General features: G+C 42.9%; 1 protein-coding gene across 1 annotated transcript in view; it reads right to left on the bottom strand.

Annotated features, from left to right (window-relative positions):
* Nucleotides 1–5648: 5648 nt before the first annotated feature.
* The window catches only part of MTX2 (metaxin 2), a gene marked incomplete at both ends in the record, with an annotated part of 32717 nt that continues 18341 nt past the window's right edge, over nucleotides 5649–20024 (bottom strand). Inside the window, 7 exons of the mRNA XM_079538920.1 lie at nucleotides 5649–5859; nucleotides 7083–7159; nucleotides 7764–7889; nucleotides 8269–8307; nucleotides 9006–9098; nucleotides 9738–9814; nucleotides 12356–12428. Of these exons, the coding sequence (XP_079395046.1) occupies nucleotides 5649–5859; nucleotides 7083–7159; nucleotides 7764–7889; nucleotides 8269–8307; nucleotides 9006–9098; nucleotides 9738–9814; nucleotides 12356–12428 (696 nt within the window). The remainder of the gene's footprint in view (nucleotides 5860–7082; nucleotides 7160–7763; nucleotides 7890–8268; nucleotides 8308–9005; nucleotides 9099–9737; nucleotides 9815–12355; nucleotides 12429–20024) is intronic.

The raw sequence follows: 20024 nt of genomic DNA, 5'->3' as shown, positions 1-20024 counted from the left end.
AGTGGTTTGCAATTATAAGAGCACACACTCACCTCATTTCTATGGAACCATGTCTGTGTAGGCCGTTTGTGCGTTTATATGTGAAATACCTCTGGTCAGGTAGCAAGTATCTGTGGGATTTTTAATCCAGTAGGTGACTGATGGCCCCTGTGTATGGATACAGTTACCTGGGTATAAACTCGCTTCTATTGATGTTGCTTATTTTATTTCCTGTGCCCCCATTACAGCCTTCACACAATGGTGTTTTGCCAGTCTGGTGACTGTTCCTATGGCAAAACCTTCCAGCCCAGGCAAGTCCTAGAAGGTGAAAGTAGTTTCAACATTTCTTTCCAGCCATTACACAATGGGCCCTGAGCTTCTTGCCAAACGCTGCTTTTTGCAAAGATGGCAGTGGGAGTGTGAGCCAAGTACTGTGACTGTGCCACGCGTGAGTGCATGCTCAGTCGGCGAAGGACAGCAGAGAGATCTGCCAGGAAGGTTTCCCACTACATCACAGCACAACCGGACTGCGCTAATGGTTTTTACTTCCAAGTTCCTCTTTTATCCTAAGATCAGATAACAAATAGCACTTTTTCTTTGTAACAATTCATTAATCAGAGAAATGATCCTTGCTGGTGTTTAGATGTTTTACTTAATTTGGTACTTCTGGTCTGCTGCCCCAGTAGTGCCAAAATTATTATTTCTCACCCAGCAGGTGATAAATAACAACTTCAGTCATGATTAATACCATGAATTTCTCAACCTGACTAATGCAAAAAACTTCAAACCTGCAGAACAAGTGGGTGATAATTGTTGTGAGAGCCATTGGAGCTGCACTCTGCTTGTAAAGAAGGAAAGCCACAGGAAATGAAGCATTTTCAGGCAGCGTGGCTGATCCTAAGAGGCATCATTAAGTGCAGCTCAGCAGCATTCTCCATGTGCAGGGCTTGCTATGCTCTTTTTTTTCCACCAGCCCACATTTTAAGTACATTTGAGAAGCAGGAGATTGCCAGATTATTTTTTTTTTCCTTGAAGAGGTGGAAGAGAAATAAAAGACAGAGAACACAGCAGATGTATATCTCATTAACACCACTCAGTACTACAGTTTTTACTATCTGATGTATGGAGTGATAAATCCTAGAGAAAGCTGCTAAATCCGAAGATCCTTTACCTAATGTTTCTTTGGTAACCTCATCACAGCAGTACAAAACGCAGCAGCAGACACTCCCCAGTGGAGAACTGCCTTTAGGGAGGGACAGGAGAAGCAGGGGCTCAGGGAGAGCTGTCAGCTGGAAACCAGGATCAGCGCTGTAAGGCCTGCAGCTGAAATTCCAGCTGCTTTCACACTTTCACATCCCAGGCTGTTTTCATGTCACTGCTCACAGTGAAGTTGGGTGGATGCTCCATTTCCCACGCTGTACATTTGGATACAGGGCCCCACGCTTCTACCCACTGAGCTAAACCTGTGCTGGCCAAGGGATGTTCAACTCCGTGGGAGGCAGGGCAGCCCTTGCTTATTAAAAGCCATTAGGAAAACATGGGGCCATGCAATAGTTCAGTTATAATCAAAAAGAGAGAGAGAGAGAAAGGAGATACCCTCAGACATTTGCAGCAGAGGTGTTAATGCGTTTGGACAAGATCAAGACACACAAGGTTCCAAGTTGGGTTTTTAGTTTTTAGAATGGCTTTTGTTTGCCCCACGTAAACAACCCCCAGTCTATATTATTTAATGTTCAAATTCATGATGATGGTTTCAGTCCTCCCAGGCAGCAGGCCTTGCTGCACAGATTCAAGGCAGAGACACTGCCAGCAGCTAGATAACCTTTTGCCTACAGGGCACAACTCTGAACATCCAAAAAGGATGCACAGTGACACTGCCGCTTTTCTTGTGTATGAAGAGTTATATAATTATAAAACATTTCTAAAACTGGACTTTGTTTCAGTCTGCAGCAATCACCTCTGTCGTACACAGTAAAAGCAACAGTAAACAATAAAATCCCTCTTCTATTTGTTGTCCTCAGCCTACAAGTGCCTGCAGTACAAGTGCCTGCTGTACCACCACTCTCATCTCTGAAACCAGTTTCTCCATCACCCCACAGCTGACGCAGAAGTTGCTGTAGTCAGGCAACACAATGCCACAGCAGCACCCTGGGAACAGAGGAGCAGTTATTTTCACCACAGCTTTCCTATTTGGTTTAGCTCTGTCAGGCAAGGAAAGCACGTGCCACTTTCCAGCAAGAACTCATTCAGCTTGAGCATCTCCGTATGAAACAACTAATGGAACAGAAAGGCAATGAGAAGAAATCCACCAAGGGTAAGTGATGTACATGTTGCTCAGGCTCCACAGTGTCCATTCACTTGTAAATAAGTGCTTTTACGACCACGTGTACCACTTTGGCTGAATGATCCTTGCAGTTCTTGTGGTAGGAGCATATTCAGAGGATGTACATCAAGCCATGACACAGCTGCTTCTGACATGCCTTGTGCTAGAAATCTTATTTTTGTACTAATTTTGGGAAACAAGAAGTTCCTACCTGGCTTTATGTCTGGTCATGTTTCAGCTTTTCATTCTTTTCCCTGAGCTGTGCACAGCAGCTCAGCAGCAGTCATTGTCCTTTATAGGACTGCAGCTTCCCAGAGCTAGAGCATGGTCTGCAAGCCGTGATCCTCAGTGCTGAGTTCATGAAAGCATCACGGCTTCCTGTATTGCTGGAGCTCGATGTCCTCCATCTATGAGTGTAATAGCCATCTTCAGCATCAGTAGCAAAGACTTTTCTTGTAGTTTTCAGTTTTAGAGATTGCATAGAAGGACAAGCAGTTATGAACAATCCGGGTATGCTCTTAATGAAATCAAAAATCCTTTTTAAATTTTGTTCTACTAAGGAAGGTATCAAAGTCAGACTCAAGAAGCAAGAGGGGGAGGGGTTAAGTTTTCAGAAACTATTCAGGTTAGCCTGCAAATCCCTGCATGTCCTCTCACTTCAGAATTGAAAGCTCCATGTAATTTGCCTGTCTCTATATCCTTAAGTGCAGTCTGAGTAGCTCAGATTTACACAAACTTTGCTTGGAACAGATCGCTATCTTTTGCTGAACCACTTCCACAGCATTTGGGCATGTTTTCTACATGAGACATTCAAAGTGGGTGAATACATACCTCAGCGGGGGTTTTTTCCTGTGAAGTTAAAAGCTTGCTAGGTGTTACCACACAACATTTGCAATGACTATCAGCTCAGGATTCAAATTGTTGTCTTACCGGTGCTCGTGCATCCTCAGAGAAGTCTGTTCTTGCCAAAATGCAGCAGTGGGGTTTAATCCAACCCTCTGATTTCAAAGCAATCTCTCAGATTAGTTAAGAAATAGGCCAGTGGCCACTGCAGCCTTAAAAGAGGAAGAATACATGCCCACTGGTGCTTCTCAGGCTATGGGTAAGTTTGTGCCTGTGCACAGGTGGCTTTGGAAATCCACCAAGTAAATTACTTCTGTAGTTCAATCTACTGGTAGCGGAACTGCCAAAACCACTGGAGCTGAGTTAAATCCTGCATTCATGAATGGCGCTCTGAAGTTCATAGGAAGTAAATCCAAGTTTAATCCTTCTGGATTAAAATACTTCCTTTTATCCAGGATCCCCCACCTTGTGGCACTGCTAGCTTTCAAGCCTGTCAGAAAAGATTTCACTCAAAGCAGTGCTTATCACAATATGCCATTCCCCCCAGTCCAAGAAAACCTCCACAACAAATTCACTTCCTAGTTTTTCCAGAGGTGACATTAATGCAGGAAAGGTGACCCTAAAGAAACTTCTGGGTTCTCAGCTACCAACACTGATAGCAGAAATTGCCACTAAGCAATTAAGAGATGGTTGTTTTGTCTGAAATCCTTTTCAAACTAAAGCCCAACTTGCGAAGCTAAGAAGATGAAACACAGAACAAGGGCAACGTTCCTCTCCTAGCAGAAGTGATTTGATAGATAGCCAAGCCCCGCTTACGCACAGATACTTACCTTAGTTCAACTCCATTGTGAGTCCCAGATCAGAAAGCAAGCAGCAGGAATTCAGCTCCATTTTCCAGTTGAGCTGGCAATGCTGGTCCCTTGCAGTGTGAATAAGTAGCAGTGGTTCATGAGCCACAGAGCCAAGAGAGACCCAGCCAATGCAAGTTACGCTGCTGCTTTCTGCTCAGGTTTTAAGGAGGAAACAGCAGCCAAAAATCTCGATCACTGCGTAACAGTTCAAGCCATGCAGTAATTCTGACACTGGAAGGTACAGCCAAATAAATATATTTCATGGTACCAAAACACAATGGTTCCAACAAGTCAGACTGCTCAGGCAGGTTCCCAGTTTGTGTAGAGCGCATGAGGGCTGGTTTTGCCACCAGCATTTTCCCTGGGTTGTTAGCACTTCTGGAAAAGCATCAAGCACAACTGACACAGCAAAGCAAAGTGATGCTATTTAACATGCTCAAAGAAACACCAGAAAGACACAGGCCTACGCACAGTCTCTCTTTCCTTGAAAAGGTCCAGATTGCCAGGGTTTTTGGAGCACCAAAGGATATAGTTTTGCCTACTGCTGTATTATTTTATTGTGCTGCCATGCATCACAGGATATGGAGGCAGGAGGACTGATGCATGCCAGCATAGGCTCACACCACCTCATTTCAGGAAGCAAACCACCCCATCAACTATTTCAAAGTTTAATAGCAGTGTTAACATACTGAAGGTAGAAACAGGCAGATGCTTAGCCAGCAAATTTCCTTTCAAACAAAGAGCAAGACAAACTGAGGGAAAAAACCACTGGAATTAAAAAAAAAGAAAAAAAAGAACTCTAATCTGAAAACCAATGGTGAACAAGAAGTAAAAGCAGAAACAAGGCAAACAGAGTAAGACACAATGACAACCAGTAGCTGTTCTGACACACTGACACAAAATAAGGACTGAATAGAACCTCATCAGTTGTGATGTTGCAAAGCTACAAGACATTTTTGTCACTCAGTTCCTGGATGCATTTTGGCTGAGGCAGGAGAACTTCAGTTCTCTAACGCTGTCCAGAACAGTAATTTGGAGTGTTTACCATACAGCTCTCCTCCAGGTAGAAGTGTTATTCTAATAGGAATAGTATGAGGGGAAGGAAAAAAGAAAGCCCTAGAGCCCTATTTTTGACCACTCGTTTACAAATGCTGGCACTTTTGTTGACATTAATTTTTGAAGTGCAAGCACATGAAAGGCTCGGGAGTGCTGGCAGAAGGAGGAAGTGTTTTCCTATAATGAGTTCTATTACAAAGTCAAATGATTCATTCGCTATGTCACGTATTCCTTGTGCTTTTTTACTGTAAGGATGAGCAGAAACTATTCCACTGGCGTGAAGCTTAGTGAAAGCCATTTAGAAAGATCAGAGGGACTTTTACAAATATTTTATTCTTTTTAGTACAGACACAATATTCTTTCAAGGTCACTTCAGAGTAAGTGGCATGCAGCCTATTGAAATCCAGGTGCCCGTACAGTCATTTCAAGTTAAATGTGCACAGTGTATTCTACAACACTACGTTTGGAGAGGAGTTCTTGCTTCAGAATGATTTGGCAGCTTCAAAACCAATTCAATAAACATTTTCAAAACCAACTCAATAAACAACAAAAACCAAAGCAGAAATGCAGCACACCCTGACCACCAAACAAGACGCTTATCTCAGTAAGGACCTTTTAGCACATCTGGCTGAAGCAGTTGCAGGGCTATCTTTATCGTGACCTTCAAAGTATTGCTGCTCTATTCGCCTGCAAAAGGCTGTGAGGTTACCATAGTTTTTCACTTTTTCAGAGAGTTCATCAGTGATTAGTTGAGTAGTAAGGATTGTAAACAGATGTCCGAATACCAGAGCATCTAATTCAGTTGGTCTGTAAAAACAGAAGAACAGAACAGATATTTTGGAAGGCAGGTCCTGATTGAGAAATATCCCATCTCTGGTTTGAGTAACCTCCAGGTAACCATGCCATCTAAGAACTGAGAATTAAACAAGCAACAAGGAATTTAGCAAACACGTGGGAAAGGAGCACAGTATGAGCATAGTTCTCAATATCTCAGCTTTCCTTCCTTTTGGTAATTGGGAAATGTAAAAATAACACTTATAGAAGGGGCACAGTTACTGGTCAAAGTCAGCCATGCTCCACCATTGGTTTTGTCCCTTTTATTTATTGAAAGGGATAGATAAACAAATAAATAAATATTTTATTTATTTTTCTAAATAAATAAATGAATTGACTAAAAATTACAATAAAAGAGGGGGAAAATAAAGCTCTTTCTATTCCCTTTTTGTGCTTCTTCATACTCAAGAGCTACTTATCCAATTAGAAAAGGAGCTCCAGAATGACAACAGCTAGCAGTGTTTATTTCATAGAAGTGGACACAAAGCAGGTATCACAGAAGACTCTTTTTAGAAGAGTCTTTTTCAGCATCTCCTGGGTAATTGTCACACAAACACAGTGGTCATTTTGCTGGTTTTCACTGTTACTCCCCTACTACTGTATAATCCACAAAACCTCCAACTGGCTGCAGAGGATACCTAAAAACAAGAGCCTGAGACACCTGGAGGTTTTCAGCACAGTTCCTTACACTATAGTTATCAGCCCTGAATACAACCCAGGAAGTACTCCTCAGATGTTACTTAGCATTTAATTTAAATATGTAAAAAAAAAGCATGAATTACAGAGAGAAAAAAAAAAGCATTTTGCAGTTGGCATCAACGAATGGAAGCAAAAGACATCTGACAAAGGCCAGGTTGTTCCTTTTATCTCCTGTCCTGTGCTCAGTAAAGAACATTGCCTAAGAAATACAAGCTATAAAAGTATCTTTCTTTCTTTCTTTTTAAGAAATCAACTGTATACAGGTGCAAGCTTGTAGCCTACATGAGCTGTGGTGCTCTTTCCTTTTAAAATCTATAATGACTTGTTTCTGAAATTGTATTACAGCCACCCATTCAAATTTCCTCAACTATTAAAGTAAAAGAGAAGGTTTCCATATTTATAAACACATACCTGTACGCACGATTTTAAATATACTTATATAGATACACGGGTGGGGGTTTTTTGTGGATGTACCATTTCTGTAGGGAGCAACTTACTGCTTATTGAAGAAATATGGTTGTGTTCCTAATCTCTGGGAGAGAGCCTGACAACACTGGTCTACATCTTCAAGCACCTATCAAAACATACGAGAGATAAGATATTGTCAGGAAAGAACAACAGTAAATATATATATGTACTTCCTTACTGTATTTGTGCTGGCAGAGGGAACAAGGAATATACAATGCTGGAGCATCAAAAGCTGCTAAAGGCAGCAGCTAAGTGTTATTTAATCACACATTTAATGTAGAGCCAACTCTAATTAAGTGCTTTCCAAGAAATTTTTAACTTAGCTTACTGAAAGGTACTAACTTACACATCAAATTGCTTTCTTTTTCTTTTCATTTTAGACTACTGAGAAGTGAAGCTGCAGTCCTGCAAAGCGTGCTTATTAATGCCACAGGAGAGGGGCAGCAATTCAAAATCTGTTTTTCAGGACCGTCAGCTAAACTAACGTGAACAGAGATGCACATGTGGTAAAGCATCCTTCCTGCCACTCCATCAGACTGCGTATCATTTAAGATTTATCACTGCTGATGACAGATACCTGACCTCACATAACTCTGCACAGAATTTTGTTGTAACAGTTGCAGTTAAATAAAGTGTTACTTCTCTTAAGTCTTAAATAAAAGAACAATGGAAAACACTGGGAAGAAATAAGCCTTACCCCTCATACTGACCTGTTCGAGCGTCTTGCCAGCCCACCCAATGGCCTTCATCTTCCTTCTTATCTCCCATTGCTTCTGATAGGACAGAATGCGGTTAAGAGGCCAGGGGTAAGGAGAGCCATACCTTGGGTGAGTAATCTTTGTTAAGAAACAGAAAGTTACTTTGTTACAATCTAAAAATGCAGGCAGCTCTATTTACAAAACAGCTAAGAGAGCAATAAAGAAAAAGAATGTTGTGTGATACGTTGCAATTATTTGTGCAGAATTTATTGTTTTCAGTATAACCATTTGAAATTATTACCTTGGAAACATATGCAGAACTCATATTTGTTCTGCAGTCACATACCTCCAGTAAAGTTACAACTTCCCTGAAATGTATACGCAAGCAGAATTCAAGTGAGAAGACTGTATCATTAACGGAGCTCAATGTTTCATTTATGAGTAGGGACTTCCATTTGTGAGCAAAAGTGTTTTCTCATTAAATTTTAATTAAGATAAATGTTGCAGAACCACTCACCTCCTCTACTGTAACATCATCACACCACTGCAGATAGAGCTAGGAACAGAAAGAGCACTTACTACAACTTCCTAATAAACGAGAATATAGATACAATCATTTCTCACTAGTAGAATTTTCCTTTCTGTATTAGATTAAATTTCCATTTGGTGCCTTCTATTAGACTTCTGAACACAGTGAAGAAATTAAAACCAGAGTCACAAGCCCAGCTCCAAGTTGCTGGCTCGCAAGCAGCAGAACCAAGCTGGAGCCAAAGGCGTGCTGCAGTTGCCTGTGCCACACACAGCTCAACACCCAGGTTCCCTCAGCCATGTGCCTGCGAGCATTTCCAGCACCGGCCCCACATCACATTAACAGGCCATGGGCACCACCCGCGGGGCAGGCCAGCCTTCAGCAAGGCACAGCAGCTGTGTGGAAGGCAGCAGTGGGGCTGCACAGCCAGCAAGGACTGCTGGCGTTTTCCATCCGCGCAAATCAGGCACTTCTACAGCCACAGGGCGTGCTTCAGACAGGTAAATGGAGCTGTACACATGGCTTGTGTCTGCAGGAATATGTCATCAAGTAGTCCACAGGATCCACAGAATTTATTCCTGTCTCATTTCACCTTAAAAACTGATGACCTGATCTAAGATTTTAATCTAAGAACAAACAGTATTTCCAGAACAAGAAAATATCATGAAGCATTCTTGCCTATAATCCCTTATGGAAGTATGAGCAGTTACTATGGTTTGCTGTACCTCCGCTGTCAGGAGCATATTATTGACTAATTCCATGTAGGCTTTCATCTCAGCTTTTTGGACTTCATCCAACCCATCGCTGAGAGAATGGCCCTAATGGGGAAAGAAAGAGACACGTAAGAGAGGATATTGGAATATTCAGCAGTGCCTGACCCAAAGACCTCAGAAGTCAATGAGCTTTGGTTCAGATACTGATCTGTCACACAACACGTCACAAGTTACACACGTACTTTCTACATAAAGTGCCCTTTAGAATGAAAAAGAAATAATCATAATGTAACAGAATTGATCTGCAATAAATGTAGTTATTACCAGTTAGAGGTTAGCACACAGCCTGTGTCAAGAAGTAAACACAGATTTACATCTGTGCTACAGCTTTATGAAGTGCTCAGTGAGAAGACAATGTTGTTGAAAATACAACTTCAAAATTTACACCAGTGATTTCTGGGTTTAAAAATTCAGAGACAGAGACGTAGAAAACCAGCTGCAGAAACTGGCAGTGGCACGCATGTGTCCTGCACAGAATTTGCTTCCTGAATTTGAGGTAATGTTAAATTGAAACATTTCCACCTCAGCACTCTCACTTCGGAGTGTCTTTCTTTTGAACCAGCACCAGATTGCTGCACCGTTTTAACAATGAAGTAACATTCCAGCAGAGCACAGCAACTGCACAGCAGTGCTAAAGAAGACTGGTACGCAACCCTGTAATAGATGCAGACTGTGTGTAATTACCTTGGCTTTCACAAACTGGACTATGGGCCCGAGTTCAGATACTACTTGGTTTCCCACATGAATAAAGGGCACTTTGCCTGTAAAATGAGAAATGTATTTTATTAGGAGCTTTTTATACATGTCAACTATCATTTCCTATTTTCAGTGCAATTAAATATCACAAGTATGCCTGAACATCAGTCTTGGTTTTTTGTTGTTGTTTTTTCTTTTTCCAGATGAACACAGGTCAAGTTTTTACACATGAAGCTCACACAGCTTTCATTTGCAATAACCAGTGTAACTGCCCGATCTTCTTCCTTCTGACCCTCTTTGACTTGCAATTCCTTACCTCAAAGTTACTGAATGAGATCTATTGACCTGTATTTTAATAACGGATTTTGCTTTGCTGGAAAGACAGAATTCAGCATTGCTCTGAAGTACAGGTGGGAAATCCCAGGCAATCAGACTGAGCCTTCAGACAGTCCGACAAGAAGACGTTCCCACCCTCCCTTCCAACCCACGAGCAGGGAAAGGGCTGCTGAAATGAATGTGGGAGATGTGGCACCGAGCCCAGAAAAGCAAGAGGAGAAAGCAAAATGCACACTCAGCAAGGCTGGATCTTGTCTCTCTCTCCTCCTATCCTCCTAGATTTCCAGTGACTGGGACCAGCTCATAAAGGAGAGCTGAGGGCTCCTCTTCCTTCAACCCACCCTAATCACGTTGCTCATTTTCTAACTCTTCAATCAACTGCAATGACAAACATCAATCTTAAGAACTGTGTAAATTTAAGACTAAATGTTTATGATTATTTACATGACTGAGACTGGCCACAAGACAGACACGCACTGGGCAGTTTGTATTACTGAGAAAGCCCTCATGACCAAATACAGCAAAGAAGCAGCCCAGTGCAGTGGGACACAGCACACTCTTACTTTCCTGTCTCACTGTGGGCAAACTCTGCTCTCTACAAAACGCCCGAAGAGCAAGATCAATACCTGCCCAGCTCCAAACATATTAGCAATACATGCATTCCTTTCCACTGACATAAAAGCTACTGCTGGCCTAGTTCACACGGAGTTCATGCTCACACCACATCCAGTCTTTATTTTTACCCTGAGATTCACTCTCACTGGCCCAGCTGGCCTCAGGGTAAAGAAGTGCACCATACCAAAGGCTGCACTGCGTCCGTACGCTGCGTACTGTGAAAGAAAACGCAGCCCCCTCTGAGCTCCAGAGCTTCACAATATCCATCAGGCTCCACTTCACACACAACAACCAGCCCTCTGGTGCTCCACTTCTGACTCCCTCGTAATGGATTTTCTCATTATGTGGACTGTGAGGTAAATAACCTTCACCCCAAAAAGATGAGATACACATCTGTCTACTGCTGTCGCGAAACTGTTGGTGGCAGAGAAGGAGTGGACAGCAATTAAAAACTTGTTTTAAATTATTCTTACAGAATCAAAATATTGTAAAGAAAGACAATTGGGAAAGTGAATAAAAATCCAGGAGTAAGGGCAAAAAGAGCATGTGTAGCTATGTTTAAAATTGAGCTGGTATCCGTTCCCTTTGTGCTCATTTTCATCAGCCAGCAGAAAGAAGAGGGGGTCAGACCAAAATTACAGATTAGGTGCCCACAAGTGTGGCCATGGGCTGGGGAGGCAAAGGGCGCAGGGCTGCCATCTGTCCTGCTGCTGCACACTTAAGAAGCTCCTCTATGCAGACATTCGGCATTCCAACACAGCCTTTATTTATATATCATGTATATAACTCCAAAGTTTGGCTAGCTTTTACTGTTTCCACTTGCTTTGCCTGCAATACCAGCAGCAACAGAAGCAATACGGGTGGCAGCCATGCTGACAGGCAGGCATCAGCTAGAGGCAGGCAACCGGCAAGAAGCACCTCCTTCTGCAACAAAACACTGGGAAGAAGTGCAAGGACTGCCAGACCGGAGAGCCCTGCAGTCAGCAGCTCCCGCTGGGTTTTAGGCAACCTTCTGGAACCAGGCTCTGGGAAATTTTAGGCAACCAGTCACCTTCAGCAGAAAGCAGACTGTACGCTTCATATGGTGACTTTACTGTTGGTAGGTTTGGTGGGGTTCTGGTTTGGGGTGTTTTCGTTTGGTTGGTTGTTTTTTCCCCAGACAGTCTCCTTTATCAGAGAAAGGTTTAAAATCACCTGTCACCCTCGGCTGACAATGCACTCACTCTTCATTTTCGCCCTGTATTTACATACTGGCCATTATCTCTCAGGTAAGGTAACAAAAGAGGCTCTCTAGTATTCTCACCCTCTCACATACGGGAGAATATACCAGCACTCGCTGATTGGCAGGAATATTCCCTGGATGCAGAATAAAGACATTCTAGGAAATGTAAGTCTTTCTGCTTAGGCCTTTTAGAGAAGATTGCCACCAGAGATTTGAGCTGCACTGACGTACTGCGTTCACAGCCTCGGTTCCGTGTTGTACCACTGTTAGTTGACATGTAACTGTTCTAATTGCTTATGGGAAAGGAACAGGAGGAGGGGGAAGGCCCCGCACGGGGCAGCGCTGACCGCCTGTTATCAGCGAGAGACGGCACGGTTGCCATGGTACCAAAATGGAGGTGTAATGCAGTAATCTAAATGAAGGCCGCACTTACCAGATGGGGACATGTACTCTGCATTGGCCCTGCAAACCACCCGAACTGGCAGATTGCACATTTGCAAGAAGGCCTGGAAACAAAGCATTGAAAGAGCATTGATACACCAGTGACAAACAAATGCCTTCTTCTAGATACATTTGACTACATCTTAGCAAACTGTTAGCAGGCACCAACCAAGTACACATCCTTGCATAATGCTTCTAACAAAAAAAGGAAACCAAGGTTTTATGACTTCTTCAGACAATTGCTTATCATCCAGTCAACGGCTGGAATTCCTCTAATTAAGATTCTCCCCCACACACACACTCTTAAGAGATGCAAAGAAGCAGTGCTGTAGCTGCAAGAAATTAAGTGACGTTCTGCTCCTCCTGAAAATCACGGTGCGTACTTCTTGTGGCTGAAGCTGGCTAACCAAGCTGACACTGTGTAACACAGCAAAGACACACAGCACCTTCCCACACTGGAACAGTCATCAGAAATTTTGCTTTACAATACTCTGTGAGCATGTCTGCTATATTTATTTCCTCTACTGCACGTGAACTGTGAGTGCAAGTGATCGATTTACTGTTTCTTTCATCTCCAACCCTGGATTCAAACATTCTCACTGGGATACCCATTGTTGTCAGCAGCTGCCATTGCTACAAAAGCCCCAACATGTTTCTGTTTAAACAGCAAAATATCAAGAAATGCAACTTAGTTGTATCGTGGAAACAAGGAATCTTAACCTCCAGAGTCTCTCACAACTCAGCTGAAGTCCTTTCATTCGTTTTGTCTTTGCCAATAGAAAGGTCAGAACTCCAGATTCCAACATCGCACCTTTTTATCCACTGTGGCTGGAAACTAAAGCCTACACCATGAAGGTCACTAACTACGAAGAAAAAGGCTGCTGTAAGTTGAGGGACAGAACATGGTCTGCATTCACTGTAAGCAAGCAGACCAAATCCAAAATGCTAAGATCTTCAAGGAAGGCAAACAGTACAGCATACTTTTAAACCCTGTTTTGGAAACAGCTATCCCAGCCTGAACAACATGTACTCCATTTACATTTCAGCCTCATTTGGGAGAGGAGGTAGAAAACCGAAGGAAACAAGGTACGCAGCATCCAGCAAAGCCCTGCCACAGGCTCCCAGAACCTGACCCAGCCATAAATAACTACATTTAGGAAATCAGTGCCCATGGCAGAGGGGCACCTCTGCACTACCTAAGACCACAAGGCATTAACAAGTATCAACATCATCCCTGTTCCTAACTTGGTGGTTTCTGTAGTACCCATCAAGCAAACAAACAAACCACGCCTCTCCTCCTCAGGTGCTTTGTTCCCAAACTCTAACCCAAGCACTGATGCTAACAGTACCAGGGAACAAAAGCCAAAAGCTTTGGTCCCTTGCAATGCCTCTTCCAATCAACTCAGGAACCCCACAACCCATTACATCACTTGGCTCTCACTATTTCAGATGACCTAAGTAATCTCAAACCCCAAATTAAAGCAGGGAGCTATGGTCACAGCTGCTAAAGACAATGATTGCAGCTGACAGGAGCACGGGCCTCTGAACCCGAGAGGCTCTGCAAAATCCACCAGTAACCTGAGTTTTTGATTTCTTCCTAACCCCAACTGAAAGTACTGCTCAGGAGCCAATTAGTACACACCCACAAGTCGATGCACCTCTGCCAAATGCTCAGAACTTTGACCTAGTCTAGAATAAGCTGGTCGTTAGATTGCCAAACCTCATCCCAACCAGCACGCCTATAACTACTTATAGCAGCAACCATCACCCACAGAGAACACAGGGCACTGGCCACATTTGACAACATCACACTTTCCAAGTGCACAACCACCAGAACTCAATGCTCTTGTAGGCTCCGCTTCCCGAACTCCGTGCAAGCAGTAAGAACCCAAAGGAATAATTCTTAAGCAGGAACATAAGGCACTGTCTCAGTGCTGCAGCTCTTCCTTTGTCTATTGGCTCTGGGGCTCCAGCGCCGGTGCAGACTGTTCCAGCTATTACTGTATGCATCGTGTCCTCTGCCCAAATGGGGCACTGAGTTCAATGCAATTCTGTATTAAGCTTGAGATGAATTTTAAGGCCGCCATGTACTGTTCCCACTGCTGGTTCAGATGAGAATGTCTGATCTGTGCTGGAACACATGAATAACTAAAAAGCTCATGAGCGCAGAGACACAGTCAAGCAAAAGGAAGCACAGGACTATTTTTACATTTCCACATCGGTGCAACAAAAATGAGATATGCCAGCACAGAGCAGTCAGGTTATATGAGCTGCTTTGGCAAATTCTTGCCCACTGTACATTGGCTCCTCCACAGTACAAAGTTTCTACCAAAAAAACACGGCTTGTGTCTGTGAAAAGCATTCCTCAGTATTGAGGTTAAATTATAAACAAAATCTTTTTAGTGTAAAGAGTTCAGCCAAGAGTTCAGCAGAAATCTGAACGTTCCTTCCTCCCTCCTCCTCCACAATAAACATCCACAGACCAAGGAACATCGACCTCTGTAATACTTGGCAGGGAAGTTCTACCTCGGTCTCTGGCCTGCCTGAAAGTGATGGAGAACACATTTGGACATCTCAGTGCTGCAAACGTGCTGGATCCTTGTGCCTTCTTAGCACTTAATAAAGAAAAGAGCAGAGAGGAAGCCTGGGCTAGGACTGAGTTCTAACATGGAAACAAATTTTCACTGAACACAATAAAACGTTCACTACTCTGTGTAATAAAGAGATTCTAGCAAGCTTAGAAGCCAGTCAGCATATCCTCTGCAAACTTTAAAAAAGGCCCCTGAAATACTCACCAAAGCACAAACAACCAGAAAAATCCTTCGGAAATGGAGAACTCGAAAAGGCTGAGTGAACTGGGTCTGTTCAGCCTTGAGAAGAGAAGACTGAGAGGGGACCTGATCCAGGTCTATAAATATCTAAGGTGTGGGGGGCAGAATGGCGAGGCCAGACTGTTTTCAGTGGTGAGTGGAGACAGGACAAGGGGAAACGGCTGGAAACTGCAGCATAGGAAGTTCCGCACAAACATGCGCAAGAACTTCTTTACAGTGAGGGTGACGGAGCACTGGAACAGGCTGCCCAGGGAGGTGGTGGAGTCTCCTTCTCTGGAGATGTTCAAGACCTGCCTGGATGCCTACCTGTACGACCTGCTATAGGGAACCTGCTTTGGCAGGGGGGTTGGACTCGATGATCGCTGGAGGTCCCTTCCAACCCCTACAATTCTGTGATTCTGTGATTCTGTGATTCTGTGAACTGCTGTTGTTTGAAAAGTTACAAGACTGGGGAATCAAAACACCAGTATGCTTTAGCACACATCCGTACCCAAAAAGCACCACCTATCCATCTCAAGCGCCCCTTAAATATTCTTGTGCAGAAAAAAGAAGGGCAAAAGCTCCCCGGTGAGCTTTCACCATAAGGGCTCAGCCTAACAAACAGGCCTTGCATCACCACAAGCATACCTGCCTTCTTTTATTGACATAAACATGAAAAGCTTTCAAAACTGCTGGTTCTAACGACACAGGTAGTTCTTCACTCCTGGGCACAGCGAATGCTCAAATATTCATGATTTCTTTTAGAAAAGACATTGGCAATGGCTCTGACCAATGCATTCTTATGAACACTCATTGCCAGAAAACCTCAAACTCTTTCCTGACGTGTTCAGCTAGAAGAATTCCATGTCAGACAGCAACTGTTCTGTGGCACAAACTCAGGTGAAAATTGGCAGAGATTTTAGGAATCTTACAGCGGGAACACAGGAAAGAGAAGACAAAAGCAGCAGTGTCTGTGAAGCGTTATCTTGTTTAACATTTCAGCCCAGCGATCAAGGGAGGATACGTTCCCTTTTTGACCACTCACGTAGAATGTTTCGTACCAGCACACTTGGTGTGCAGATAGCATCAGACCACGAGGCTTCCAGTCCTGGTAACAGACGCAGTGGAACACAGCTCAGAACACCTCCTTCTCCCTCCGTACTTGGCACACACGATCTGAGCAAGCCCCCGGCACGGCAGTGCTCCAAGTGCTGTGGGAGCAAAGGGCGAGAGGGAAGGTTGCAGCCACCCCAGGGTGGTTCTGCTGAGATTTATGAAGATATCAACACCTCTTCAAAGACACGGCATCAAAAGCTGAGCGACCTGAAAGATCAAGGGCCCAGACTTATTCCAGGACATCAGAGATCATTGTCAACATCATAAATTTGGCTGATGAACTTTAAAAGAGGCTGAAAGGGGCCAACTGAATTCCAAGTAACACACAAGCTAGTTAATCAAACCCCTCTAAAAGTTCACCTAAAAAATTGGTGAGTGAGACAGTAACAGCACAACCAGAAACCTGACACCAGCAGAGCCCCAGCCGAACTGTCAGCCCCCAAAGGTGCTTTTAATTCTAAAGAAAAGCATTGAATTCCCCTCTCTCTCTTTGTCCTCTGTGAAAAAGAAAAATTACTGCAGCAGTACAAACAGAGCGAATCCACAACGTGAATCTCCTTCAGCACTTAGGATTCTCACACAAGAACCTCAGAGTAGTTGCTTAACACCTACCCAAAAGAGTTAATTACTAGGATCGATTAGAAGAGATGAGGGATTGATATTCTTATTTCCCTTTGTCCACACTGCAGAAGATCAGAGAGAGCTGCCCAGCAGACTTTATACCAGCAAAGGAAACTTAATTCAAGCATAAATATACCAAAGTAACTACAGCTGAAGGAAATCAAACCAAAGTACTCATTTATTTTAAAAGCCTGAGCAATTTCATGGCTCATACTAGTTAACACTGCTTTTATGAGTGTAATAAAATCTCAGGTTGGGAAGAACTGAGTTTATTCCCTTGGTATCAACAAGACCTCCTCTTTTATCCATGCATATTACTGGTTATGTGCATTTCTGTAAACTTAAAAACAAGGGCCTGACTTTCTTGATAGGTATTGACATTTGCCAACAACCGAAGCAGAAACTAGGAAGATAATCTGGGTTAGTAACTTTGGTCATTATAATGTCCTCTACAAAAACCTTTAAGTTATTTCTAGAACAAAACGTGTCCTTTCTTTGAATGAGGTTAATGTGAAAAACAGATGAAGATATTAAAAATAAAGATTTGGTTTAATGGAGTCTGTCATCATCTCTCCCACACATGCTCTGCTCTCCCCTGCAGGCTAACCAACCCCCATTCTCATGCTTTTCCAGTCTCCATACCTATAGCATCACATTCTCTTCTGGCGTCTGGGAAAGAAAGGGAGAAATATGAACAATATCTTTGTAGCAATGCTACGTCTCTCTTCTTCCAGACAGAAAACACTGAGTCTACAAAGCTTCCTCTGCCTCTGTGCACCTCAGCACATTTCCATGTTTCTTGAGTACCTCCAGGTACGGTGACTCCACCACCTCCCTGGGCAGCCCATTTCAGTGCCTGTCCACTCCATCAGTGAAGACATTCTTCCTAATATCCAACCTGAATCTCCCCTGGCACAACTTGAGGCCATTCCCTCTCATCCCACCACTACTTACGCAGGAGAAGAGTCCAACCCCCACCTTACCATAACATCCTTTCAGACAGTTGTATAGAGCAACAATGTCCCCCCCGCAAGCCTCCTCTTTTCCAGATTGAACAATCCCAGTTCCCCCATCTGCTCCCCATAAGACTTGTGCCCCAGACCCCTCACAGCTTCAATGCCCTTCTCTGGACAGCCTCCAGGGCCTCAGGGTTCTTCTTATAGTGAGAGACCCCAAACTGAACACACTACTCAAGATGCAGCCTCACTAGAGCTCAGTACAAGGAGACAGTCACCTCATTCCAAAATATTTGGTAAGAGGCTTTGAGGTGACGCTTGTTAGAAAAGTAATCAACAGTGCTGTGCATATCATTCATGACAATAATGGCAGGCACACCTCCTGACAAAATTACTGAGTACACTTACAACAACAGTGTAGCTTACAGGACACAACAAACTGAAGGCTTGCTTTGTTTTCTTATACTTTACCCAATTTCAAATTAAGAACGTAAACAGCATGTTGGATTTCAATTACTGAAAAAAAAACAGTCAGTACTGCTTTGCCAAGGTCCAGAAGCAGAGAACTCAGAAACCCTGGCCCTCCCCTCCTCTCCCAGAAATGACATTTCCAGCTCTGTGCTGCTGCCCTCCAAACAGTACGAAAGTGATGCCATCCTGTCTTCCTGTGATGACAAGAATGGAAAACGACTGCACATGAAGTACAGTGGGAAAGAGTAAGAGAAGGGAGGGGGGATTTTGTATTTATTCCCTTGGTTAATTGGTTTATGTAGCAGCTTTGCCCTCACTCTCCCTTCCTCTTTGCCCTCCCCAAAGACCGGACTGTTTGGACGTCGATTGGAAGCACAACACCCATCAGGCAGCAAATCACCCCATCAGAGCTCCATCACAATGCTCTCCTCTTCCCCTCCAGTCCCCTCTCAGAATAATGCAAAAGAGCAAACACACACACTCATTAAAAATGAGTTATAACTTGATGTAAATCGTATCCAGATTGCAGTTTCCAAGATCAGAGGGAAGAATGAAATTGCTTATGCTAAGTCCCAAATAGTTCACAACTTATATCCCCACACGAGGAACACTGTTTTCAGATGGCACACACTGCAGGCTTCATTTGAAGAAGACATACTCATGATTAGTTTTTTAATAAAGAAATCCATTGCAGGCATCTCTTATTCAGCAGCACTTCTAAGTGCACCCGCATAATACTGCTGTGAAGAAAGAGAAAAGGCATTTTGTTTTCATTCTTGCACTATTTCATGAGCAGACAAAGGACAATATGTGACGACAACTGAAGAGTTATTCTCTACTTTATTGCAGGAATGCATTTTAAAATTAAAAACCATGAACAAATCCACAGAATAATTCAGTTTTCATATCAAACAGCTGCAGACCCTGTAACCGAAATAGTATGTCTAAGGTTATAAATGAAAACTGCTCAGTATCATCCTTTGAGTGACAGATTAAATTCCTAATCCAGTTATGGTAATGGCCACATTTGTAGTTTAACATAAATTAAGAGCTTAATTATATTTGTGACTATTTTAAACAAAATAACAAATTCCTTTGTACCTGTGAACATAATTTATAGCAAAGCCACGTTCATTCTCCAAAACAATCTATTTTACACTGCGGCACAGCACTGTTCTAATGGTATAATGTAATTCTTGTTGTAGAATGTGGAAGGAGTAGATTCAGTGGTAGCACAGAGGTTTTGAAGATAAATGAAGATGCTTTTCATTCAGGGGTAATTTCATCTTAGAACTATATGAAAGATGTTTCACTCACAAACAGTACCTCTACGGCTTGGGATTTAGGCATGTTTTCAGCTACAACATAATGCTGCCAGATTGATTATGTTGATATTGCATTTCTCATGGTGAAGAATTCCAGTTTTTATTCTCTTAAAAAAAAAAAAAAAAGGTCAGCTTTTCATTTCTCTACTCAGCCTTGGTTCAACCTCAGCAACAAGTTCACATTTCTCCTCACATTTTGTCTAGGGAAAAACCAAACCACAATTCATACACCAAAAAAAAAAAAATCACAAATGTGTAGAGAGCAATTAATCATGAGTGATTTACACATTCATTTGATTACTTGTTGAAGTAAATAAGCAGTTAGTCTATGTAACACAATTTTAAATTGCCCAAACATCCTT

Source organism: Tetrao urogallus (genome assembly GCF_951394365.1).
Source record: "Tetrao urogallus genome assembly, chromosome: 8".
In the NCBI taxonomy this organism is placed as follows: Eukaryota; Metazoa; Chordata; class Aves; order Galliformes; family Phasianidae; genus Tetrao; species Tetrao urogallus.
Note: the sequence above shows the minus strand (reverse complement) of the source record. Positions and strands in the feature narration are given on the sequence as shown.